Source organism: Sciurus vulgaris (assembly GCF_902686455.1).
Source record: "Sciurus vulgaris genome assembly, chromosome: 18".
NCBI classification, from domain to species: Eukaryota; Metazoa; Chordata; class Mammalia; order Rodentia; family Sciuridae; genus Sciurus; species Sciurus vulgaris.
Window position 1 is genome coordinate 27,509,916 of NC_136479.1, and position 23,445 is coordinate 27,533,360.

The 23,445-nt window shown below is 55.0% G+C and overlaps 1 protein-coding gene across 3 annotated transcripts; it reads left to right on the forward strand.

Moving 5' to 3' along the window:
• Positions 1-268: 268 nt before the first annotated feature.
• Positions 269-23,445, forward strand: ZNF316 (zinc finger protein 316). Of its 3 annotated transcripts, XM_079122032.1 has the most exons (9): positions 269-383; positions 2,109-2,222; positions 4,512-4,591; positions 9,389-9,566; positions 9,896-10,293; positions 10,525-10,643; positions 11,420-11,546; positions 12,002-12,115; positions 18,941-23,445. In XM_079122032.1, exons 5-9 carry the CDS (start codon positions 9,924-9,926, stop codon positions 21,277-21,279), a joined length of 3,069 nt encoding a protein of 1,022 aa, XP_078978158.1. In that variant the 5' UTR covers positions 269-383; positions 2,109-2,222; positions 4,512-4,591; positions 9,389-9,566; positions 9,896-9,923; the 3' UTR covers positions 21,280-23,445. The 3 variants fall into 3 exon arrangements, with proteins under 3 accessions (XP_078978158.1, XP_078978159.1, XP_078978160.1); XM_079122033.1 differs by lacking the exons at positions 269-383; positions 2,109-2,222; positions 4,512-4,591 and adding an exon at positions 5,964-6,228; XM_079122034.1 differs by lacking the exons at positions 269-383; positions 2,109-2,222; positions 4,512-4,591 and adding an exon at positions 6,275-6,826.

Genomic DNA, 23,445 nt, shown 5'->3' on the forward strand with positions numbered 1-23,445 from the left:
CCTCAAGGCTGGCTCACCAGTAAAAAAACACAAGCAGATTTTTTTTTTTCCCCAAAACTCATAAATTTACCAAGAGTATAATCGGTCTTAACTTTTCATGTAATTATCATTATCTACAGGGTTTGTAAGAGGATAAGTGTGTGTGTGTGTGTGTGTGTGTGTGTGTGTGTGTGTGTGAGAGAGAGAGAGAGAGAGAGAGAGAGAGAGAGAGAGAGAGAGAGAGAAGTGGGGCAGGAGAGAGGGAGGGAGAGAGAGAGAAGTTCTCAAGGTTTTATCTATTTTACAGACTAGAGCTCTACAGAGGGGCCCAGGTGTGAGGTCTTTCCTAGTCCTCCGGAATGTGTTCAGTCATAATAATGGCAAAACGACTTTCTTGCAACTAGGTAACCATCTCTTTGGGCTGACCCTCTGACCATATTCATGCCATGTCAACGCCATGCTGCAGTAGGTATCTGGACTCCATCCCTCAGCGGCTTCCTTGGGTCAAGCCTACAAGGTTTATGACAAATTCTAGATAATCCTTCCCTTACTCTCCCTGTCCCCTGTCCCACCTTCTCCTTTTCAATTACTTCAATTATTTGTTAGTTCTAAAATTTATATCATAATTTCTAAGTAAGCTGGGTGTGGTGGTGTGTGCCTAGTCTCAGCACTCGGGAGTCTGAGGCAGGAGGATCACTTGAGCCCAGGAGTTTGAGACCAGCCTGGGTGACATAGTGAGACTACTGGAGGCTGGCAGTGAGGAGATTGTCTTCCCACACAGTAACTGTCAGAAAGCTCATTCAGTGCATCAGCCTTCCTGTGGCTCGCCAGTGGGACCAGAGCAGAATTCCAAATGTGACTGAGGCCAAGGACATCTTTGTTCATACAAGCAGGCTCTGAGTAGACCTCAAGTGTGCTGGATTTTGGTCCCAGCTGCAGACATGTGCTACCCTCTACCCCCCACCTTAGCTGGGCAGAACTCCCTTCCACTCTGCTCCCAGGACTTGGCTGTCTCCTCCTCCTCCAGGAAGCCCTCCTAGGATGCTCCCAGCCTCTCAAACTGCAGGACAGCAAGGTGCCTGGCATGGGGGAGTGGGGGTGCTAGCCCATGTCCCTACTCCAATCCCATGTGCCCATAGTGCCACTCTGGATAGTAAGTTTCTAAAAACAGATTTAATTCAGGACCTATTGCAACAGGGGCAAAGAGACCTTGGTATAGAACCCAGCTCAGTTCTGAATACAACAGGGATAAATAGGGATTTGCAGTGAAGGAGCTAGGATGGGGGCAGGTGTCAGTGGATGAAAAAATACTAAGAGGGATTCAGCTCACAGGGACTAATGATGATCAGACCTCACCTGGGGATGGGAGTAGATGTGAGATTTGGTCAGACATTGAGGGTGGGGATTCTGGCTAGACTGACTTTGCAAGATTTTTTACCGGGCAACACAAAGACGGCACAGAAGCTAGAGGCCATGTTGAGAAGCACCTCAGAGGAGCCTGAAGTGTGGTCAAGGAAAGAGAGAGCTTTTGTCCCCAGCCCCTTAGGTCTTGCCTGGCTGCAGTCCAGATACTCCCTTCCTATTCCTTGCAGGGACCTGGACTTGGTCCAGCCTTACCTGGAGGGCATTTCTGTCATTCATCTGCACCCAGGCCAGTAGAGGGCCATCTGCTCCTCCTTTCTGCTCCCTGACATCCCTAGTTCAGTGACCACCCACTCCCATTATGCCCTGCAGCTGCCTGGTCTGAAGATTGTGATGGACTTGGAGCCTGGGGCGGCTTGGGCAGGAAAAAGAACCTCCCTCTGGAAGGACAGTAGACCAATGGTGTCAGTGGTGGTGTCCCAGCCATGTCAGGGATCACAGAACCAGAATCCCAAGGGCATCTGTTTCCTGCTGAACAATTTCCATTTCCACAGCTTAATTCTGCCACCTTGTCGTTATTCACCTAGGTTACCTCAATAGTCTTTGGATGGCTCCTTGCCACTCCCCCACCCACCCTGGCAAATCATGACCCTCCCTTGCTTGCTACCTTGGGGTCCCCTAGAAATGCTTCATGCTAGTACCTGGAGTTCTTGCTTAGGCCAAGTGTCCCCTGCACCCCTACAGCCCAGTCTTTGTTCACCTTTCAGGCTTGGATACCCATCCCATGAAGGAGTATGGACCCCTCTGCTTTCTATCAACTCCTGGCCCACAGCTCTGGCTGTACCTGTCATGATTCTGACTCCCAGACCCAACATCCTGAGGTAGCAGCTGCATCCCCTACTGCTGTGCCCCACCCCCACCCTAGAACAGCTGGTGACACTGCATAGGAGCTAAAGCTGAGGCTGGAGGGGCAGCTGCTTTCCTCCTGCCACCGGCACCCCTCCCGTGTCATCTAGGGAGGGAACACTGCCACATCCAGTGTGGGTGTTTGTTTTTCTTGTTCCTGCTTTCTCCTGCTCTCGTGAGGTGCACAGGCCCGGGCAGGCCTTGTGCCCAGGCAGACTGCCAGCTCCCTCTCTTCCAGCTCCATAAACAGCTGGTGGCAGGTGGACACGGGCCCATCGCCCTCCTTTCTTCCTCCCTGAAAGGCGTGTTGTCTGCTTTCAGTTTTCCATGGGTGGTACTGTTTCCCTTCCCTTCCTTGTGTTTTTAGCTCACTGGGTGCCCGGGGGAGCAGGTGATTGGAGGCCTTGGGCATATCTACATTCTCGCCCATCATGTCAAAAAGTGGCATGAAATTCCACCCAATCCTCAATCATCCATCGTAGGGAATACTATAATGCCTTGTCTACTTTATAATTGTCACCAAAACACCCTATTCACTACCGGTTCTGAGGGTTCCGTGGTAAATTCAGATCCCCTGAATCCCATCCCTGGGCAAGGGGCAGGGCCTCAGCTGAGTCTGGACTGACAAGCTTGATCCCCACATGCCATCCTGGAGCATGGTGAGCCCTTCTGCTCTCACAGGGCCCCTCCCTGAGGACCCCTCCCGGCGACTTCCCCATTCCTCTTCCCACTTTCTGCCACTCTGCTGCCCCACATGGGGCTGCCACATCTTTCTGCACATGATTCTTAAAAGTGGGGTGAGTCATGTAGCTCCCAACTAAAGGCCTCTGCCTACCCTGCTCCCACCCACCTGTCAGGCAGACCTGAGAACCCCAGGAGTGAGCACAGGGCCTGGCATATGGCAGATGTGCCAGGCATGTGGGCTATGTGTCCTCATGGAGCTGGGCACAGTGGTGCGTGCCTACAATCCCAATGACTCAGGAGGCTGAGGCAGGAGGATTGCAAGTTTGAGGCCAGCCTCAGCAACTCAGCAAGACCCTATCTCAAAAAAAAAGGGGGGGGGGGGGGACAGTGCACACAGACACACCTGTGAACAAGTCCTACAGCGTGTGTGTCTGCAGGCTGGGACTCCAGGGATAAGGTTCCAGACCTTGGTGGGAAGGAGGAAGGGGCATAGTCTTGGACCCTGAGAACCCACATGAAGGGGCAGCCAGAAGCACCTGGGCAGGACTTGCCTGGGACTGAGATTCGTGCAACCTGAGCAGCAGGGTCACTGGGCTCTCAGCAGCATCGTGGCTACACCAGAGCCTCACAAAGACATTGTGAAGTAAAGTGGCAGGGAGAAGGGAGGGGCCAAGGCTGGAACCTGGGTCTCCCATGAAGAGAGGATGGCCTGACAGGGTTATGCACAGGGTCAGTGCCTACAGGCACCTGGAGTAGCCAGTTCCAGACTTAGGTGCCAGAAGGCTCAGGGTTCAGTGACTTCAGGACATGGGTGACCCAAGCATGACCCACTTGGGACAGCTGAGCATTGCCTTGGGTGGGTGCAAAGACTTTGGAATGAAGGGAGTTGTCTGTCAAAGCTCAGCCAGTCGGAGGCGTTGATAAAGCCTGCTCACTAGCATCTGGTCCAGGCCCAGGGATTACAGACCTGATGGGAGGGGCTGGGTGGGGCTGAAGGTGAGGGGAACTTTTACCTACTTTGACTATAAAAATAAACACTGATCCTAGGTCTCTAGTCAAGTAGTTGAGGTTTAATTCTCAAAATGATGTGAGGCGCACCAGAGTACACTTTGCTCTGGAAGTCTCAAGTGTGGAGCGAGGAACACGGTGGTAAGTCTAACTTGGTCTGGGACACGTGAGCTTGACGGACAGTGGCACCTTTGCCTGTCTGCATCCTCAATGTCATTAGCGAAATGATTTTTGGTGACTCTGCCTGTCCTGGGATAGGAGGAAGAAGGGAAGACACTCAGAGACCAGGATGAAATAGCCTCCACTGTGGGGATAGAGACTCAGGCAGGGCACAGACTAGAAGGAATACAGGGCCTATGGAGTGGGAGAGTCTGCTGGACTCTGCCTTTGAAAATCTCTGTTAAGAAGGGCAGGGGAGAAATTAAGTAAGGATCAGGTCAGGACAGGTCGAGGTGAGAACTGACGGAAGCTGGAGTGATATGGGGTTATTGCCTGGCAAGGTGGAAGGTTCCAAGGCAGGAACAGAGAACTGGATTCTCTAACTGCCTCCTCCTCATGTGTTCTCTACCCAGCTTTGGAACTTGAAGACTGAACCCTGAGGGTTGTGTCCTCTGGCCACAGAGCAGCAGTAGCAGGTGATAGGGTACAGAAGGTAGGACTGGGGTTTCTCCTTGCCCCATCCCCCACTGTCTCTCCAAAGTCACAGCTCCTACCTGGTCACCCCAGTTTTCCCCTGGCTCAACATCCTCCTTTATCCTCTCCTTCAGGGACTCTGGTGCCTCCACATTCCATTGCTTCCCTTTACCTGGTGACGCCCCTACTCCTGGTTGTTAATTATCCTACTTCCCCTTCCTTGGAACCCTCCTGGGGGTTCCTCCTGAATGCTGCTTCCTGTTGAACCTAACAGGTCAGGTAGGGTGGGGGAAGGGTCTAAGCTGGCACTCCAGGGTTCAAAAACTTAGATACCCACAAAACCTGCCATGTGGAGGTGCACCTGGGAGGAAGGTGGTGGGGAATGGTTGGTACCAAGGAGAATGGCAAAGCCCAGCCTCATCCACAGGGCTGATCTCTTTTCAGGGTACTGATTAGTGCCCTGCAAACCATAGGCTCTGTATTGCCAGAAATTGAAATTTTTCACTTTGTTTTCAAAAATGGAAGTAGGGGGTTGGTAGAGCCCTTGCCTAGCATGCAGAAGTCCCTGGGTTCAATCCCCAGCACCGGAGATGGGGAAATAGCTCAGTTGGTAGAGTGCTTGCCTTGCAAGCACAAGGCCCTGGGTTCAATCCCCAGCACCGCCAAAAAAAAAAAAAAAAAAAAAAAAAGTGGAAGTAGGACTCTGAATTATAAATTAGTTGTGAATTTAAAAACGTCATGAATCGAGCACATCATAGCAAGGAATCACATTCAGCTGGGAAAGTGGCCAGCTATGCTTTGGGAAGGGCAAGGCTTTGGGGCTGCTGCACTCCTCCCTCTTTGAGATGAGAAAGGTCTGAATGCTCCACAAGTCCCAGAGGCTCACCAGCCAGGAACTGAGGTTCTGGACTGAAGTTATGTCAGGCAACCCAATGGTTGCTGCCCTGCCTTGAGGGTCCAAGACTGGGCTCATCACAGAAATGTACTAAGCGTACTGGTACATGTGAGATGGGCGCGGGAAAGGAGCCTAGTCCACACCATTCCAGGCTGAAATGAGCCCCGCATCTCCGTGGGAGCCAGAGCTCACCATCAGACCCCAACTGAGGCAGGCAGGTTTTGGGATGGAGTGCAATGCTTGCTCGCCTTCCAATATCTCGACCCGCCCCCCACCTATGACTCCCGCCTCCGCGAGGGCTGCCCTCCATTCCCCACGGTCCAGACCCCATGTTCCTTCAAGTGTAGCCTCCGCAACCCCAGGACCTTCCTGCACTGGACCCGGGTTTGGGACCCGGGTTTGATGTGGAGAGGATGCTCGGGGGGCGGGACCTCGTGGGCGTCCCCAGGGGAGGGACTGGGGTTTCGCGCAGGCAGAGTAGCGGGTTCCCACGAGCACCCGAAACGCGCATCACCCCCGCGCCCCGCCAGGGCAGAGCAACCCGGACACCCCAGGCTCGAAGAACGCGCGCCGAAGGGCCCCGTATGACCGGAAGTTCCCCCCCGTGGGCATGGGCGGGGCGGGGCCGGCGGGCGGCACTTCCGGTGCCCACGCGCTGCCGCCGCCGCGCAGCTCGCGGCCGTCACTTTGTGTAGTGCGGCCCCGGCGGCTCGCAGGCCCCGGCCCCGTGTCCGCCCGTGGCTCGGCCGGCCCGGCGCGCGGTGAGTGGGTCGCGCGGGCGGCGGCGGCGCGGGCGGGCCGGCTCGCGCTGGGGGCGGCGAGGGGCGGGCCGCCCTCCCTCGAAACCCGGCGCTGGAGGCCCGGCCGTGCCGTGGGGCGGCCGCGGTGCTCCGGGCCGGGGCCTGGCGGGGCTGCAACCGCAGCCGCGCAGCCGGGTCTTTCCTTTGCAGCACCCACGCCCCGCGAGGCCCGCAGACCCCCCACCCGGGCCTGCGCGTCACTGACGGGCCCCCGACCCCCAGGGCAGGTCCAGGCAGGCACCACCGAGGGGGCGGGCTGGGGAGGACACGCGCGACACCTCGGGAGGTGTCCACCACCTCCTCCTCCGCGGTAGTGGTGAGGGCTGGGCTGTGGCTGCCCCCGGGGACACACCCATTCAGGAGGGGCTGTCACAGGCATGGCCTCTGCAGGAGGTGGAGGTCCCATTAGCTCCCTGGAGGGCGGGGTTGGAAGCAACTTGTCCTGGCACCCCAGCCTGCTTTATGACCTTGGGGGTTGGGGCGTTGTGTCTTTGAGCCTTCCCTGATCTGCAAATGGAGGCCCCTCTGGGCTGCGTGCTAAGTCGTCTGTTGCCAGTAGGTGGGTACAGGACCTCATTCCTGGGGGTTGAATGGCATTTGGGGTGCTCCTTGTGGCCACAGAGATGGGAGTGGGGCTGGCCTTTGGTGGAAGTCAGGATGAACTCGGGGAAGGGGAGGTGTAGGTACCAAGAAGAGTACCAGCCCCCTAGCTCTTCCTGTGCAGGGTAACATTGGCACTTGATTTGACCCACGAGTATTGGCAGGTCTGGGAACTGGCTGCCTTGGCCAGGGGATCTGGGATGGTCCCTGAAGCAAGGAGGTAGGGGTTGCAAAAACCCAGGGACAGACAATGAGGGTGGAGGCAGCCAGGGAAGGACATCTTCCTGGCAGAAGGGAAGACTGAAGGGCCTGGAGGGAAAGAAGGTGACTAGTACAAGTGCAACACACATCTCCCACACGTGGATTTCCATGAATCTGGCACTTTTATGGAGTTTTTAACAGTTTTCAAAGTTTTCTCCTTTTTGCAGGAGACGTTACTCCCAAGTCTAAATGTCTATGGCAACATATACTAGGGTGCAGGGTCCTAGTGGAAATGAGTGACCAAGATGACCCAGGGATTTATGAAATGAAGCTTTTTATCTGACCTTTGTGGCTTCTGACTTGGGGTCAGAGGTCAAGGGGAAGTGAGCAAAATGAGCTTCCAAAGGACTGTTGGGCTGGAGGAGTCGAGTATGTGGGTTGGAGAAGACATCGAGCAACCAGGGCCGAGCAGAAGTGTAAACTAACCTGCCCCTGAGTTCCACAGGGCACATGGGGTGTCTGGCTCTGCTTCACCCCAGGCCTGTCTGCTCAGGGTCCATGGACCTCGGCAAGAGTTGGATTTCTCTCTTCTCTGGTCATCAGTGCACAAGTTTCTTGGTAGAAGGAACTTTACCTGCTATCCTCTTTGGAAGCAGAGACTCTGCTGCTTCTGGGTTGTGTTCTGGCTCAAAGAACCACCCAGTTGTGGTTAACATGACAGTAAGGTGGTTCTGGAACATGACAGTAAGCTCCAACACTTGAATTTTAAAAATTCTGTCTTACCACATTAACACTGGGTTTTGGGGTCACTTCTTCAGTAAGTACTGGAGTGCTTACTCTATGTCTGGAATGGTGAGATTCAGAGGGGAGCAAAAGGAGCTCCTGCTGTTCCTCAGTTGACTGCTCTCAGGAATAGAAAATGTGGGTGCTGCCAGGGACAAGAACAGAACTGTGTGGCCCAGGGTGAAGAGAGTTCTAGGAAAAGAGGGTGGCACATGAAAAGATCCTGAGGTGGTGAGTGTGGGGCCTGTGTATTCCTAAGCCATATGCTCTCTTCTTTTGTTGGGTCCCCATATATAATGACATGGCCTTGGGGAGTCTGAAGTTGCTGCTTCAGGTGGTGACCAGGCAGGAGATGGCTGTGCTGGTGCCTGTGTTCAGCTTGATTTGACCACATGGGGCCTGAGTGAGAAAAGCCCTCTCTGGGTCTGAGGTGGGTGGCATCTGGGAAACCGCCACTGAGTGCTCTCAGTGTGAGTGCCCATCAGGGCAAGGTGCTGCACATGTGGGACTACACTTCAGGCAACTTCCAACACCAGGGAGCCAGGGAGATGAGGGGTAGGCTTCTTGGAGGAGCAGGAGGCTCCTGGGTCTAGTTTGGAGACCTGGGTCTTTCGGGTCATCATTTTGAATCTAGTATGGGGAACCAGTGAAGGGGGAATACAACCTTCAGGAGAGAGATGGTCTCTGGATGCTAGGACACCCAGCCCCCAGACTTAGGCAGATCTACACAGATAGGCCATTGAACTATAGGTTTGAAACAGCTGTTCAAAGCAATTTGGAAAATGAGTACATGCTGCTGGAATAAAAGTGACAGGATATGGAGTAAGAGTCAGTCTCTGAGCAGTTTGCTCATGTGTGTCCATGGAACAGTGTTCTCATGACCCTGGGCATCTTTATACAGTATGCTTTAGGTGTTCTGCCATGGTAGAGCAGGATGAGCTGGGATGGGCCCAATGTCTAGTGTGACCATGTGGCCTGACATTTTGGGATCCTTCTGGAACTTGTGCCTTCTCCCCCCAGGATTCTGGGTTGGACCAAGTTGCTTTGAAAATGGCTGTTGAGATCTGAGATGTTGATGAGGCAGGTGCTGAATCACAGACCCAGTCTCAGGTCCTAAAAGGAGCTACAGAAACCAATTTATCAAAACTGTGACTGTCCTGACCTAGTGAATGTGCAACTGTGAAGGAGAAATGGTCCCAGGGCTCCCAACTTTCCATATCCCTGGGCCCCCAGCTGGGATCTGGACCATGTGGCAGCATGGCTAAGTGTGCTCTGAGTCCCTGGGCTGAACCGTGTGTGACATCTATGGGAAAACAGAATCTTGTGGGCCTCTGGGGTTTTGGCATTTTATTCCTTAGGATTCTGTGACACCTAAACTTGAAGTAAGGGGTCACAGGGCATTTAATATCACCTGTGCTGGCCTGTGATGAGCCTAACTCCATGGCCTACTTAACGTCTTCCAAATCCCTTCGATAGTGAAAGGGAAGGGTAAAGGAGAGGGTGATGCCTACTCATGCCCTCCTCTCTCCCACGACAGGATGGAGTCTGACCTGCTGGCTTCTCAGTGCTGATCTCACCTTTCACTTGAAGAGGCCAGTGAGTCCCTTGTCCTCTCCTCCCACCTACTGAGTCTCCCAAGTGCCCACATTCTGGTTGTGCTTGGGCCCCGCCTCTGACATTCCTCGCTGACCTGGTTCATGTGTACTGAGGACTGGGTAAGTTTCTCTGTGTTCTCTATATCAGGTGGGCTGTTCCTTGTAGACCACCCATGGACTGTGTTGCCTTGATTTGGTGCTTCTCATCCTTGAGGATAAAGACCTTGGATAAATACTTGACTCACTCCAAAAAGAGGTAGCAGCTCATATCAAATGTGTAGTTGCTAGTGAGGAAGTGGAGGCCACGTCCTAGGGGCTCATGGAGAGGGGCTATTCAGGCGACCGTTTTGGCACAGAATGTGCTGGTTGCTCAGCATAAGGTGGTGGGTAGAACCCCAGTTCTCCCTCAGCTCTAGTGACTTCACCTGTATCTCCTGTCTTTATTTCAGGTCACGTGGAGGCTTGCTCCTAGGGAAGATGGCAGCTATTCATACAACTCCAGATTCCCCAGCTGCCCAGCTGGAGAGGGTAGAGGATGGGTCAGAGTGTGATCTTGACCAGGAGCAGGAAGAGGAAGAAGAAAAGGAGAAAGAGGTGGAGGACGAGGAGGAGGAGGAAATTGTAGTGGAAGAGGAAGAAGAGGAGGACATGGCAGAGGTGGTGGAGGAGGAGCAGGTGCAGGAGGTGGCAGAGGTGGAGGTGGAGGCAGAGGCAGAGTTGGAAGAAGAGGAGGACGATGACAATGACATGGAGGAGGTGCTGGCAGAGGAGCAGAGTCCAGGGTTGGGCACCCCTGAGCCTCTTAGCCATAGTGGTGATGCCAAGTCCTCAGTTCTTCAGGAAAAGGGTAAGAAAAAGCCAATCCCTTGGGGAGGAAGTGAAGAGGGCTGGTGTGGGCCATGCCAGGGAGAGCTCTGGGACCCCTAGGGTAGTGCTGGAGCTGGAGTGGCAGGGACTAGGTTTTGAAATGTGGGAGCAGCTAGGAGCTCCAGCCCTGCTTGCTGGCTGGGCAGAAGTTGACTGAGTGACCAGACCAGGTGCTCATGGGCAGCTGGCCTCTAAGAGGTTTTCCCCACAGCCCCACAGCCTTCCCAGGTTCCAGCTACTGCTCAGGATGAGGATCTGGAGGAAGAAGAGGAGGAGGAGGAGGAAGAGGAGGAGGAAGAGGAGGATGATTTCCTTACAGCTGGGTCTCAGGTGAGCTCCCCTTACTCACTTGGAACTCAGGTAACCTGGGCAGGGTTTCCTCAGAGGTGCCTTACACCTGAAGTCCTGAAGACCTCTGTGGGCAGTGGCACAGGGATCCTCAGGTAGGGCCCAGGCTTTGAACCAGGACAGGGCTGCAGGTCTCTGGCCTAGGAGATATGGTTCTGCTTTCCTAGGGCATGACCCTTCCTAGGCTATTGGGTGGTCCGGATTGTTTCAGTAGGTACCCGCTTACCTGCACTGTGCATGGTGACTTCAAAGTCCTGGCTGTTCCCCAAGATCAGTCTGCTCCCTTTGCCTAGAGTGCCTGTCTCCTACTGAAGCTCTGCTTCCCTGCTCCCCAGTAAGATCAGCCACTGGTGCCCACAGTTTAGTTGGTGCCACTTGTGTGCTCAAGAGTGGACCTTCACACTGTTGATGTTGCCACAGCATTTGCTTGTGAATAAGGGGCTACAGGTTTGGACTCCCAGTTTCCTGACCTTCATGTGAGTCTTGCCTTTGTCCCCTATGAGCTGGATCCTTCACCCTCTCTGAGCCCAAGTCTCTGGTCTCAGGAGATCGGGGCCCTACCTTCCAGGGCCAGGGTGTAGCCTGAAAGCACTTCTGGGCATCTGTAGACCACCCTGACTGTGGGATGCTGGCTATGTCCCATGGAGACCCATGTTGTAGGGCTTCAGTATGTTCTCTCTGACTTTATCTTCTGGGCTGTCTGTGTCAGGGTTCCCTCAGCTTCTAACCAGGGCAGTGTCTGGGGCTGTTTTTTCCAGGGACTGGTGACCTTTGAAGATGTGGCTGTGTACTTCTCTCTGGAGGAGTGGGAGAGGTTGGATGCAGACCAGCGGAGCCTCTACCAGGAAGTGATGCAAGAGAACTACGGGATCTTAGTGTCCTTGGGTAAGGAACAGCCTTTTGTTCCTTATGGGCAATGACTGTAAGGGGCTTAGTTGTCTGAGAGGGTGCTTCTTGAGTCTCCGGGTCTTGGAGCAGGGAGGTGCTGGGGCTAGCTACCCCCAGGAACCTTGGGACCACTGTGGCCTCTGGGAGAGGTAGGTTGGGTGTCTGAGCCAGGTGGCTATGTGTTATGGAGCTGCCAGTCCTGCTCTGGCTTCTGTGCTTCATGGCTCCAGAAGCTTTGAGGGGGAGAGGCAGGTGAGGGCATCCTGCAGGTGAAGCTGTGTGGGCAGGGCTTGGTGGGAGGAGAGGAGGGTGGTGAGGGCAGGGATGCAGAATCTCCTAGAGCAGTGTGAGGTGGGGAGGGCTGGTCCTGGAAAGGACGGAGAGGAGGAGCGGATATGAGCATGGACAGGAACAGCTGCTCCACAGCTGCCATCTGTTTCTCTCCTGGGCAGGATACCCAATCCCCAAGCCAGATCTGATCTTCCGCCTGGAACAAGGGGAAGAACCTTGGGTACCAGATAGCCCTCACCCTGAGGAGGGAGACATTGTCACTGGTGTCTACACAGGTGAGCACAAGATGGAATTGCATGGGGTTTCTGCCAACACCATTGCCCAGAGCTGTTGTCTTTATCCAAGCTCTCTGCAGACCTGGCACCTGTTCCCTCTGCTGCCTTTGACAGTCTCAGTGCTGACTGTCTGGAGTGTGGAGTGGGTTCCATGGAGACAGGGCAGTCACCATGTGCTAAGCTCTTCTTTTGTCTCTTGGGTCCTCTTGGTCAAGTTCCACAGCAGGGTGATGACTGGAAGGTTCTTAGAGAACTTTAAAAATGATTCCAGCCGGGTGACACCTATAATCCCAGTGGCTTGGGAGAGTGAGATGGGAGGATGGTGATTTCAAAGTGAGCCTCAGCAACAGTGAGGCAGCTATGCAACTTAGTGAGACCCTCTCTCTAAATAAAATACAAAATATACAAAATAGGGCTGGGGATGTCGCTCAGTAAAGTGCCCCTGAGATTTCAATCCCTGGTATCCACCCCCCCCCCCCCGCCCCAAATATTAAAATACAATGATTCCCTGTCCCTACCTTGGAACCTAGGATTACTTTTTTTTCTTTTAATTTTTGATAAATGGGGGCAGTGGTCAGGACTTTGGTTAAGAGATACTAGGAGCCTGGTAGAATGTTGTGCAGCCTTTCTGATTCTGAGACTGTCTTCTCTACCCATTTGACCACTTGTGCAAAAAAGTCCCCCTCAGCCTTCCCTGTCTTCCCAGGGAGTCCATGGGCAGGCCTCTGGCCTGGGTGGGCAGCTTGGGGCCTTCTGGAGAAGAGATTTTGGAGTGATGTGTAAAGAAGACATTTGGGGTGGTTAGTTTCTCTAAGGGCATTGGACCTGGACCTGGCTCTGGCTCTGCTCCTTCAACTCTCTGAGCCTTGCTTTATTCATCTGGAGAGTAAAGAATATGCACCGAACCCATGGTTTCCAACCTCAGCCTGTGGGATTCTTGGTTGTGTTGTGGTACAGTGGAATCACAGTCATTTTCAGTATTTCAGTATGTGCAGTGAGGCTTTTGCCCCACAGGCATCTGTGGTTTGGGGCTATGGTTATGTCAACCTAGGGAAGGCACAGGGCAGACCTGGAGCAAGCCATACATTTGTTTTAAAAGAAAAATACAGAAAAACACACTGTAGCAACATTATACGTCCTTATCAGAGCATTGTCACTTGCAGAGTCGTCCTTGTGACAGCTGTGTGCTGTTCTGTGTGGGGAGGGCTCATCAGCCTCCCTTGAGACAGGAAATTGACTTTTCAAGTGGTTGGTTGGTGGTGGGGCCTCAAGGCTCTGTCTGCAGTCCCCCTTCACTGTGCCAGGCACTCTTCTGCTGAATCTCCAGGTTCTTGGGACCCTCTTGGGATCTTGCCTGGGCTTCAGAATTGAGAGGGTTCCCCTGGTATGCTGTCCCTGGGATGAGGTTTGCCTCTTCACTTCCAGTCCACCTCCCCCAGAAGACTGGTGCTTGGTAAGAACAGGCACTGTGTCTCATTCACTCACCCGTGCCCATGGCATTCAGAATGGGTATGATGAGACTGATGGCAGCTTCCAGCAGCCTCCAGGTGCTGTGCCAGCCAGACCAAGCCTAGCACCATGGGGTCCCAGGGGGCCAGCTGATGGCTCCCACCTGCTTGGCAGCTGGCTGTTGCCCCTATTCTGAAAGTGAAGGAAAGAAGAGAAATACAGCATCCAGGATTGAACTGGCTTAAACATTACACAGGAAAGGATAGAGATGAAGTTTAAAAAGCAGTAAGTAGAGACGCACACTAAGGTGAGAGAATCCAATGATCAGCAGATACCCCAGCAGTTCTGGAGCCTCAGTGTGGCTGCACCCAATAGATAGAGGCACACTTGTTCCCCTCTGTCACCTACAGCAGGCAGAGGCTGGCACCAGGCTGCTGGGAGTTTCTACTTCTACAGCTGTGAGCACCTAGTGGGACCTGAGAGGCCAGTCCATTAGGTTTCACACGGCCATGCCCCAGAGGGGACCTTGGCTATCACTGAACTCCTCTTTTCTAGTACTAGCCAGGAAACAAAGGGGTTGGATCTTATCTTGCCCTAGACCCCTGGGCTTGGTGCAGATGGAAGGGAAGGAATAAGGGAATACCCTGGCAAAAAGGCAGGCTTTTTAGTGCCTAGAGCAAAGGACTGGTTCAGGTTTCCAGGTGATGGAGGCTGTGACTGGGGTGGGGTAGGAGGGTGTAGGTGGGAAGGGGGTGGGCCTGTCCCCTGGCCTGGGAGTGCTTTTGTTTTCTGAAATAATTTTGAGGTGGGCCAGGCCTTGTTTCCATATCCACACATAACCTGTGAGGGGACTGAGGCCATAGAGGTCACTGGCCTTTCTGAGGTCACTTTCTGAGGTGACAAGGAATGGCCTAGTGCCTATACTCAGCGGAAGGCCACCTGCTCACAGGCCTGTCAGCCTGGCCAGGACCTGGTCAAAAGGACAGATCCCAGTGAAGAAGCCTGGCTACCTTTCTGAGCTTGAGCTGATGAGCTGGGCTGAGGCTAATGTCTCTGATGTCCTCCTCCAACTAGGAGAGGAGGCTGCCAATGCCCACCAACCTGGGCCTTTCACCCTTGTGTACCTTCTCCCTTGGTGCTGCCTCTGATGGTGGCAGGGGCTCTTGAGCCCAGCTTGTTTCTATGTCTGGATAAAGTTTTGCAGGGTGGGGAGGTGGGAGGGCAAGAGCAGGTGCTGACCTTATTCAGAGAACTTGGGAAGGGTTATCTGAAGGACAGAAGCCTACAGCTTTGACTCCTCCCAAGGCCAGGCCAGCTTGGCCAGGAGACAGGTTTCCTGGCCAGTGTGTTTTGGTGTGCAGAGCATCCCTTAGCCACCTCTGTGGCAGCTGGAGGCATCTTCCCTTGCCCTGTGCCCAGGGCACTTCCTGGAGATGTCTGGGGGCGTTTGCTATTGGGCCACCAGCCATCAGAGCATGACAGCTAGCTTCTTGAAGCTAGAGCAGGGCCTGGGCAGAGAGAGGGAGCCTGCTGCTTTCTGGGTTCTGGGTAAACTTTGGCCTTCATGAAGGGCAGGATCACCTCTACTGTCTACAGGGATCTCTAGGCCTGCAGGGTACCAAGTGTTGGTGAAAGGGTAGCTCCAAGACAGCCAGTGCCCCAGCCCTGGGGCCTCCCTAGCCCCCTGCCACCTTGCCCAGTTGGAGAGGAGAATGTGCATGCCCAGGTGCACAGGGCTGGTTAGTAACCTGTCTGAAGTTAGGGATCTGTGGCTATGTATGCCTGGCAGTAGTAAAGGGACACAGCCTAATACTTGAGAGAGTCTCAACAACAGGGAGAACTAAGAATAAACAGCAAGGGGAAGCCTTGGAGAATCAACAGTAACACATGACGGGGGTAGCACCTGTTTCCAGTTGTAATGCCTATGTAGCATGTCTACAAACACTACTTTACAGCTATTTACTTTTTTATCTTTTTTATCTTTATATTTTTGTAGTTGTACATGGACATAATACTTTTATTTATTTATATGTGTTGCTGAGGATCGAACCCAGTGCCTCACACATGCTAGGCAAGTGCTCTACCACTGAGCCACAACCCCAGCCCCCAGCTATTTACTTTTTTTAACCCTTGCAGCATTACCTCAAAATGAGATTACAGATGGGGAAACTGAAGTTAAGTGACCTGCCCCAGGTCCCAAGGTAGAAATGGGCTTGGAACACCAGCAGAGCTCCCCTTGGCTGCCCCTCAAGAGCTAGCAGGGGAGATGTCATAAATGGGGCACCAGCCTGTAGGAGAACCCCTGCATGGAGCCTGGGATAGTGAGGCGATGCTAAGATCTGTAAGAGCCCAGAGCTTTGAAGGGGAGCCTAACCCTGTCCAATAGGTCTTTTTAGAAAATAGCTGTGACTAAATGTTGGGGAGAAAGGTTGGAGAAATCATGGTGACAACCCACAGTCCTGGGTTTTTTCATTCATTTCCTTGACATCCACCTGCCAAGAGGGCTTTCTTTAGACTATCTGTGCCAGCTCCTGTCACCTGCTACTTCCTGGTAGGCCAGAAATCTGTTTTAACTGGGATTTGACATGGACTGTAAAGGTGTCCTGTGGCCAAGCGCTGGTAGGTTCTTCCTAGATAGCTGACTTTCATCCCTGATCGACCTCTACATTTTCTCTGTAACGCTTTGTGGTCCCTCAGGATCTTCCCAAAGGCCTAGCTAATCATCACCCAAGGTCAGATCCTTGGAGCAGATGTTAGATGCAAGGAGGTGAAATGCCAGCTCCCATCCCTAGGGCTTCTGCACTCTCCCTGTGGTTCTGGATAAAGCAGCCATGCTCAACCCTTGGGGCCATCGGTGGATCACTGCCTGTCCTGCTATCCTCTATTGAGGAACACACCCCATGCTCTTTCTGATCTGAGTGAACTGTCTGCTGCTGGTTGGGGTCTGACAAGTAGAGCTGATGAATCCTCACCTGGATCCACAAAGGGCTTTTGGGTCTTAGAGCTAGCAAACACTCTGCAAACCCTGTCCCTCAAGCAACTGTTACACTGGATTTCCCCATTCCAGGGCCAGCTCTAGTCCCTGTGCCACTTTGACAGCAGAAAACAATACAGACCTGGTCCTGGGGTCTGCTAGTCTCAGGGTTACCCAGGTCCCCTTCCCAGTGGCCTGATAATTCCTGAGATCTCAAGTGCAGCTGGCTCTAACTTCTCTGGGACTCAGGTGCCCTTCCTCTCCCTCACTGGGTGTACATGGTGGCTTTCATCACCTTGCTGAGTGTTTAGGTAAGACCTCATCACTTGTCCTTGCTGTTGGACAAGTGGCCATGCCAGGTCCAGAGGTAATGATGAGTTCCTCCAAGTATCTGTCAGGATTGGACCATTGTACATAGCAGGTGGGGTGGGGGAATTACGGGCTTACCTCCCTGGACCAGCAGGCATTCCTGCTGCTCTTGGACTCTGAGAAAAGGTGGTGTTGGAGAGCCCCTCCAGCTTCTAGCAGTGAGGTGGTTCTCACTGGCCCTGGTGTCCAGCTCTTTGAGGCTTATTAATGCAGCATATGGTTATTGCTCCTTAATTCGGTCCTGATGGCAGACTAACCTACTAAAAAATCTGCCAAGAAATTGTATTTGTTCCTCAATGTGAATTTCCCCTGTGTTAGGGGGCTCTAATTAGAAACTACTCAAGACCCTCACCAGAGCCAAAGGGAAAAAAGCCTTTTGATCTGACCATCAGCCCAGATGGCCTGTCCCTCCACCACTCATCCCTTCCGCAAGGGGTGCTGCAGCCCTCTCAGATTTAGGGAAGAGTTGCTGCCAAAGAAGGGCGCCCAGAGAAAAGGAACTGGGATGTTTCTGTGCCACTTGGGGCACAACTACTTCTCATTACTCAGTGGGCATCGGTGGCAGCTGGTGGTGAACTCAGCCTAACAACACATTTTTAATTTAAAGCTATGTTTACTACAATCACACAGTATTACTAGCTGTAGAAAAAATATAAAAAATAACCCATTTTCTCATCCCTTATATGATCCATGCAAGTTCTGTTACAACTGCAGCCAGGTCTGTGCCATTCTGTCCAGCTTCACTGCACCTGGCAGTGAGCTGTGCTTTCCCATGAGACTCTAGGTCACAATAGAGAATGTTATACAGAACAAGGGCCTGGAAGGATGCAGCATTTGACATGAAGGGTCAGCCTAGGCTTCTGAGAACACCTGGGCTCTCACCATCTTAAGGGTAAACTCAGTGGCCTGGGCTCCGCCAGCCAGGTGACAGCTAAAATAGGCCAGTCTTGGCTATAGAACCAAGTGGGCTGGAAGAAGTTTCCTGGACCCTGGCTGTGGAAGCTCCAACCTTCCAGTTGCTGGGACCTGAAGCGAGCATAGTACAGAGTGTAGAGAGCAGGTGCACAGGTGCTCTGAACACTTGGGGCTGCCACAGGCCAGGCAGTTTCCTGTACGTCCCCAGTGTGAATTAGTGCCTGCTCCGTACATGAGTCCCCCTGCACATCATGGTGGCAGGCTGCCAGCACCCTTGATTCATAAAGAGGAGACTACAGACCTGGCTCCAGAGAGGTAGAAGGGAAAGGCTGGGAGCAGCTCTGTGGAGGAGACAAGTAGCTGAACTTGGAGTGCTCAGTGTCCCAGTAGGCTTGCGGTTTCCCAAGCGCACAGCAGTTTAGGAAGCCCAAGCTGAAGGGTAGCTCACAGGGAAAGGTGGATTCTAAAGGGGAAAGGGTTTCAAGAACCTGCATGTAGCAGGCTCAAGCCTGTTAGGATGAGCAGAGGGCAGGGGCCACTGGCCCTTCACCAGGCCAACTTTTCCTGGTTCTGCTTTGAGAGATGGAGGGATGCCCAGCAAAGCTTAGGCGCTTGTAGAGGCAGGTCCTGAGGGTGCTGAAACCTCCAGGCTGCACTGCCCTCTGCTAAGCTGCCTAGGGAAGTGGCTGTCTTGGAACTTGTCTCCTCTTTTTTGGGAACAGGATCCATTATGGGCTTAGCCTTGGGACTCACAAGAACTTGTGGACAAGATCACCCACTTGGCAGTCTCAGGTCCTTCATAGGATGGCAAGCCCTGGAGGGTGCTCCAGAGGTGGAACCCTGACCTTCCTGGGAGGGATCCCCATGTGTGCATGCCCCACACCCAGAAAGTCCCCAGCTGGGAATGGGGCTGTGGCTTTATTGTCCCTGGGGTAGTCAGGGCTTGTGGGGCAAGAATGATCTCTCACGTGGGTGAGTGGAGATGCCTGCCCACTACTAGAAGGAGGCCCCATTCAGGAAGAACTTGGGGTCCCTGGGGGGCCATGATTTTTCAGGGCAGTGCCTGCCAGGTCATGTTCCCTTACCTCTCCTTTCTGGTTTAACTTTATCGCCTTCAGGAGCCTGGTTCTGGAACGATGACATAGAGGACCACGAGGAGGAAGATGATGAGGACTTCCTGGCAGAGATGGCGGAGGAGGAGAACGAGCCGCCAGGTCTATGGTCTGCGGCCTACGGCGTGGGGGATGTGCCTGGGACTTGGGGTCCTGATGACTCGGATTCAGCGCAGACTCCAGAGGAGTGGGGACCGGACTCAGGAGGCCTCGGGGTCCTGGCGGAGGAGTGTGAGGCAAAGCCCTTCCTACCTGGCCGGGAGCCTGGCTCGAACCTGCTGGCTCCCTGGTCGTTTCCCACCACAGTGGTTGCCCCGACAGGGCGGCCTGAGACCACTTGCGATGTGTGCGGCAAAGTATTCCCACACCGGTCACGGCTCGCCAAGCACCAGCGCTACCACGCAGCTGTCAAGCCCTTTGGCTGCGACGAGTGTGGCAAGGGCTTCGTGTACCGCTCACACCTGGCCATACACCAGCGCACACACACCGGCGAGAAGCCTTTCCCGTGCCCGGACTGCGGCAAGCGCTTTGTTTACAAGTCACACTTGGTCACGCACCGGCGCATCCACACTGGCGAGCGGCCTTATCGATGCGCCTTCTGCGGCGCAGGCTTTGGACGCCGCTCCTACCTAGTGACACACCAGCGCACACACACGGGCGAGCGGCCCTACCCGTGCCCACACTGTGGTCGCAGCTTCAGCCAGAGCTCTGCACTCGCGCGGCACCAGGCTGTACACACTGCTGACAGGCCGCACTGCTGTCCTGACTGTGGCCAGGCTTTCCGCCTGCGTGCTGACTTCCAGCGCCATCGGCGTGGTGGTGGCTGTGCAGAACCCAGTGGTGACGGCCCACGACAGGAGTCCAGCGAGGTGGCATCCACAGTGGGGCCCGAGGAGCAGGAAGCCGGGCCTGAGGGGCCTGAGGAGCCTGAGGAGCCTGAGGCTGTGGAAGCGGATGGAGACGCCGAGGCCGAGGCTAGAGAGGAGGTGGCGGCGGTGGAGGCGGCGGCGGCTCCGGAAAGCAAGAAAGACCCCGAGCCAGACAGGCGATTCTTGGAGATGGGCAATGGCTTGGGGGAGGGCGAAGGCCCTTCCTCGCACCCACTTGGTTTCCACTTTCCTGTGCACCCCAAGTCTTGGCTCCACCCGGATGGCTTCCCGATCCTGGGCCTCCCAGACTTCGGAGAGCGGCTGCCGGTAGATGGGCGCCCCTTGCAGGGACCTTTGGGAGGCCCGCTGGCCTTGGTGGAGGGCACGGGGCTGGCCTGCGACCCTTTTGGCAGCAGTGGTGCCGGGGGCAGTGGTGGCGGCCTGCGTGCCTTTGGTCCCGCGGTTGGGGGACTGCTGGCAGAGCCGGCGCCTGCCGCGTTGGCTGAGGAGGAGAGCCCGTGGATCTGCTCGGACTGCGGCAAGACATTCGGGCGCCGAGCAGCGCTAGCCAAGCACCAGCGCTACCACGCAGGCGAGCGGCCTCACCGCTGCGCTGACTGCGGCAAGAGTTTCGTATATGGCTCGCACCTGGCGCGCCACCGGCGCACACACACAGGGGAGCGGCCCTTTCCTTGCCCGGAGTGTGGTGCGCGCTTTGCCCGTGGCTCGCACCTAGCTGCGCACGTGCGCGGCCATACCGGCGAAAAACCCTTTGTTTGTGGCGTTTGCGGTGCTGGCTTCAGTCGCCGCGCTCACCTGACAGCACACGGGCGCGCGCACACAGGCGAGCGGCCCTACGCGTGTGGCGAGTGCGGCCGGCGCTTTGGGCAGAGCGCTGCGCTGACACGGCACCAGTGGGCACATGCGGAGGAGAAGCCGCACCGATGCCCCGACTGCGGCAAAGGCTTCGGCCACAGCTCGGACTTCAAGCGGCACCGGCGCACACACACAGGGGAGAAGCCCTTCCGCTGCGCCGACTGCGGCCGCGGCTTCGCACAGCGCTCTAACCTGGCCAAGCACCGGCGTGGCCACACAGGCGAGCGGCCTTTCCCGTGCCCCGAGTGCGGCAAGCGCTTCTCGCAGCGCTCGGTGCTTGTGACCCACCAACGCACGCACACAGGCGAGCGACCCTATGCCTGCGCCAACTGTGGCCGCCGCTTCTCGCAGAGCTCGCACCTGCTTACTCACATGAAGACGCATCGCGGTGCCACGGGCGCTCCGGGGCAGGCGGCAGCGGCGGCCCCTGCGCCTAAGACCGAGGCGCCGGCCAAGGGTCTGCCAAGTGCTAATGCGAGCTCCGGGTCAGGGGAGCGCGGCAGCACCTTGCTGGAGTTCGCCGGTGGGACGAGCTTTGGCTCCGAGCCTGCGACTGCGTTCGCGGGGCCCTCGAGCGCCTACGAGGAGAGCATCATGTGAGGGGCCCGAGGCCGAAGGAAGCGCAACCCACTAGGTCACCGGCCCCTCCCCTGGGCGGCTCGGGCGCAGGCCGCCGCGGGACCGCCCCTTGCTCCTCTGGCCTAGGAGTGAGGGCCCCAGTCCTGGGTGCGGTGCCTTCCTTCAGCCCTGGGCGTACGGCCTTCCGCCCCACGGCCTCGGATTTCCTTCCTCAGGGCTCCAGAAGAGATTGCCGTGGCCCCGGAGCTCGTACAGCGGTGGCGGTGGGGCACGCTCGCGGGAGCAGAGCAGCGAGTGGAAGTGGCCAGGGTTGGCGTCTGCCCCCCTAACAAAGACTGCACCATCTCTGGGTCTGTGCTGCCAGGCAGGCGGTAGGGATGGCGGGCTAGGCTATTTATTTTACTGGGATTCCAATGTGGGTGGCCCAGATAAGTGACTTAGGAGTTCTAACTGGGTTTTACATCGAGGGAGGAGAAGCCCTTGTGTCGGGGGAGGGTGGGGTGGTCCAAGTAAGAGCATCCGGCTGCTGGGGTGGGTCAGTGTCAAGTCCTGGCTTCTGGTGGGTTCAGCTGAGAACTTCTTAGTGGGAGATTCAGGCACCTTTTGGTGGCTTGTGTGTGTTGGAAAGTTTTAAGAACTGTGTGGGAGACAAAGGGAAGCCTTATAGGTTTCTAAAGAATGGTGTTCCTCCATAATCCAAGGAGGAAATGGAAAAGCGTTGATTCTGACTGTCAACTCTGGATATTTATTTCTGTCTCTACTATGGCCTGAAGAACATGGGAGGAGGAGAAAAAGACAAACCAAATTTGTGGCCAGGGCTGAAGGGTTGCAGATACTCACAGGCACAGGGTCCCCAAGAGTTTGACGCTTTATTCTCTGAAGTTGCTCACTCTCCTCACTCTACCATCCTTGACATCAGCCAGGCGCTAGCTACTTGGGTGGGTTTTGGTCTCACTTTCCTAAGTCCTTTGGTCCTCCTATCTCTGGCAGCTGGAGGTGGCACACTCAGACATCCTTGGGACACCTTGTGCAGGCTTTTATACACCTGGATCCTGGCTTTCAATTCTCTGAGCTGCCACCTCTCTGGAGCAGGGGGACATGGAGACCTGCCCTTCTGAGTCAGTGCTCATTTATATTAAAGCACTGAGGGTGGTCCAAGGACCTTTTCCCACATCCCATACTTAGGGCCCTATAACCTCCACAAGTCCCTTTAACTCTGCTTCAGTCATTATTCTACACTAGAAACAAGTAGCGTTTCTGTCTAGATTTTAATTTCACAGGTAGGACAGTGGATGCACTGAGGGTTTGGTGGCTTGCACAGTGACTGCCCACTGGGTGTGGACCTGAGCCCATATCTCTGTGACAAACTAAGCACCCAACTATGCAAGGCCCCTGCCTGGTGGATACCCCACCCTCCAGACTGGACCGATGGAAGCCACTGGGCAGCAGCTGAGGCACTTCTCATGTGAGGTCCCCCGTTTTGTGCTTTTTGGGCCAGTGTGAGAGGGGCCAGAGAACTGAGATTTTAAAGTGACTGCATTCCCTTAGACCTAGTTCCTTCTGTTTTAGTGTAGACAGGCCTCAGGGGCTGAGAGCCAGCAGCCAGGCTGCTAGGGGCTGGGCGGGGTAGGAGGTGTGGTAGTCAGTGGGTGGGAAAAGGGCCTGGGTGGTGGTGGTAAGAACTAGCCTGGCTGGGCTGAGGTGGTGGGGTGGGGTGGTGCGGAGGATGGGGGTCCCAGGGAGGGACCTAAGCAATGGCCTCTCTGTTCCAGGTTTCTTCTCTCCCCTTATGTCTTCTGGGACATAAGTCTCAGGAAGGGCCAAGCGCTGGGGGAGGCTGGGGGCGGGGCTGAGGTATCTCTGGCCTTACCCTAGTGGCCAGGGCCTGTCACTGTGCCCATCCTTCCTGAGTCCCAGCTGCTTCTGCCCTGCCCTGAGCTGTCTGCAGGAGGACCTAGCTTTAATAAAGAGTGGAGAAACGAGCTTTCTGCCTGGACTCTGTGCTGTTGCCACTCCTTGGTGCCTGTCAGGGAAGCTCTATGAGGCCTCAGGCCCGTCTTGTTTCTGCGAACAGCTTTTAGTTTTAAGAAACTAGAATTGGTCCCAGGATGGCACATGAGGAGTCAGCTCAAATTGAGTTGGGCCCTGTGTTGCCTGTTCCCAAGTCTTGCTGGGGCTCCCCTACAG

What these genes read in the sequence shown, in the direction of transcription:
- ZNF316 (XM_079122032.1), top strand. Translation starts at nt 9,924, where the DNA reads ATGGCAGCTATTCATACAACTCCAGATTCCCCAGCTGCCCAGCTGGAG. An exon ending in CTCAGTTCTTCAGGAAAAGG is followed by an intron (nt 10,294 to 10,524) that starts GTAAGAAAAAGC and finishes TTTTCCCCACAG; the next exon opens with CCCCACAGCCTTCCCAGGTT. An exon ending in TGTCACTGGTGTCTACACAG is followed by an intron (nt 12,116 to 18,940) that starts GTGAGCACAAGA and finishes TATCGCCTTCAG; the next exon opens with GAGCCTGGTTCTGGAACGAT.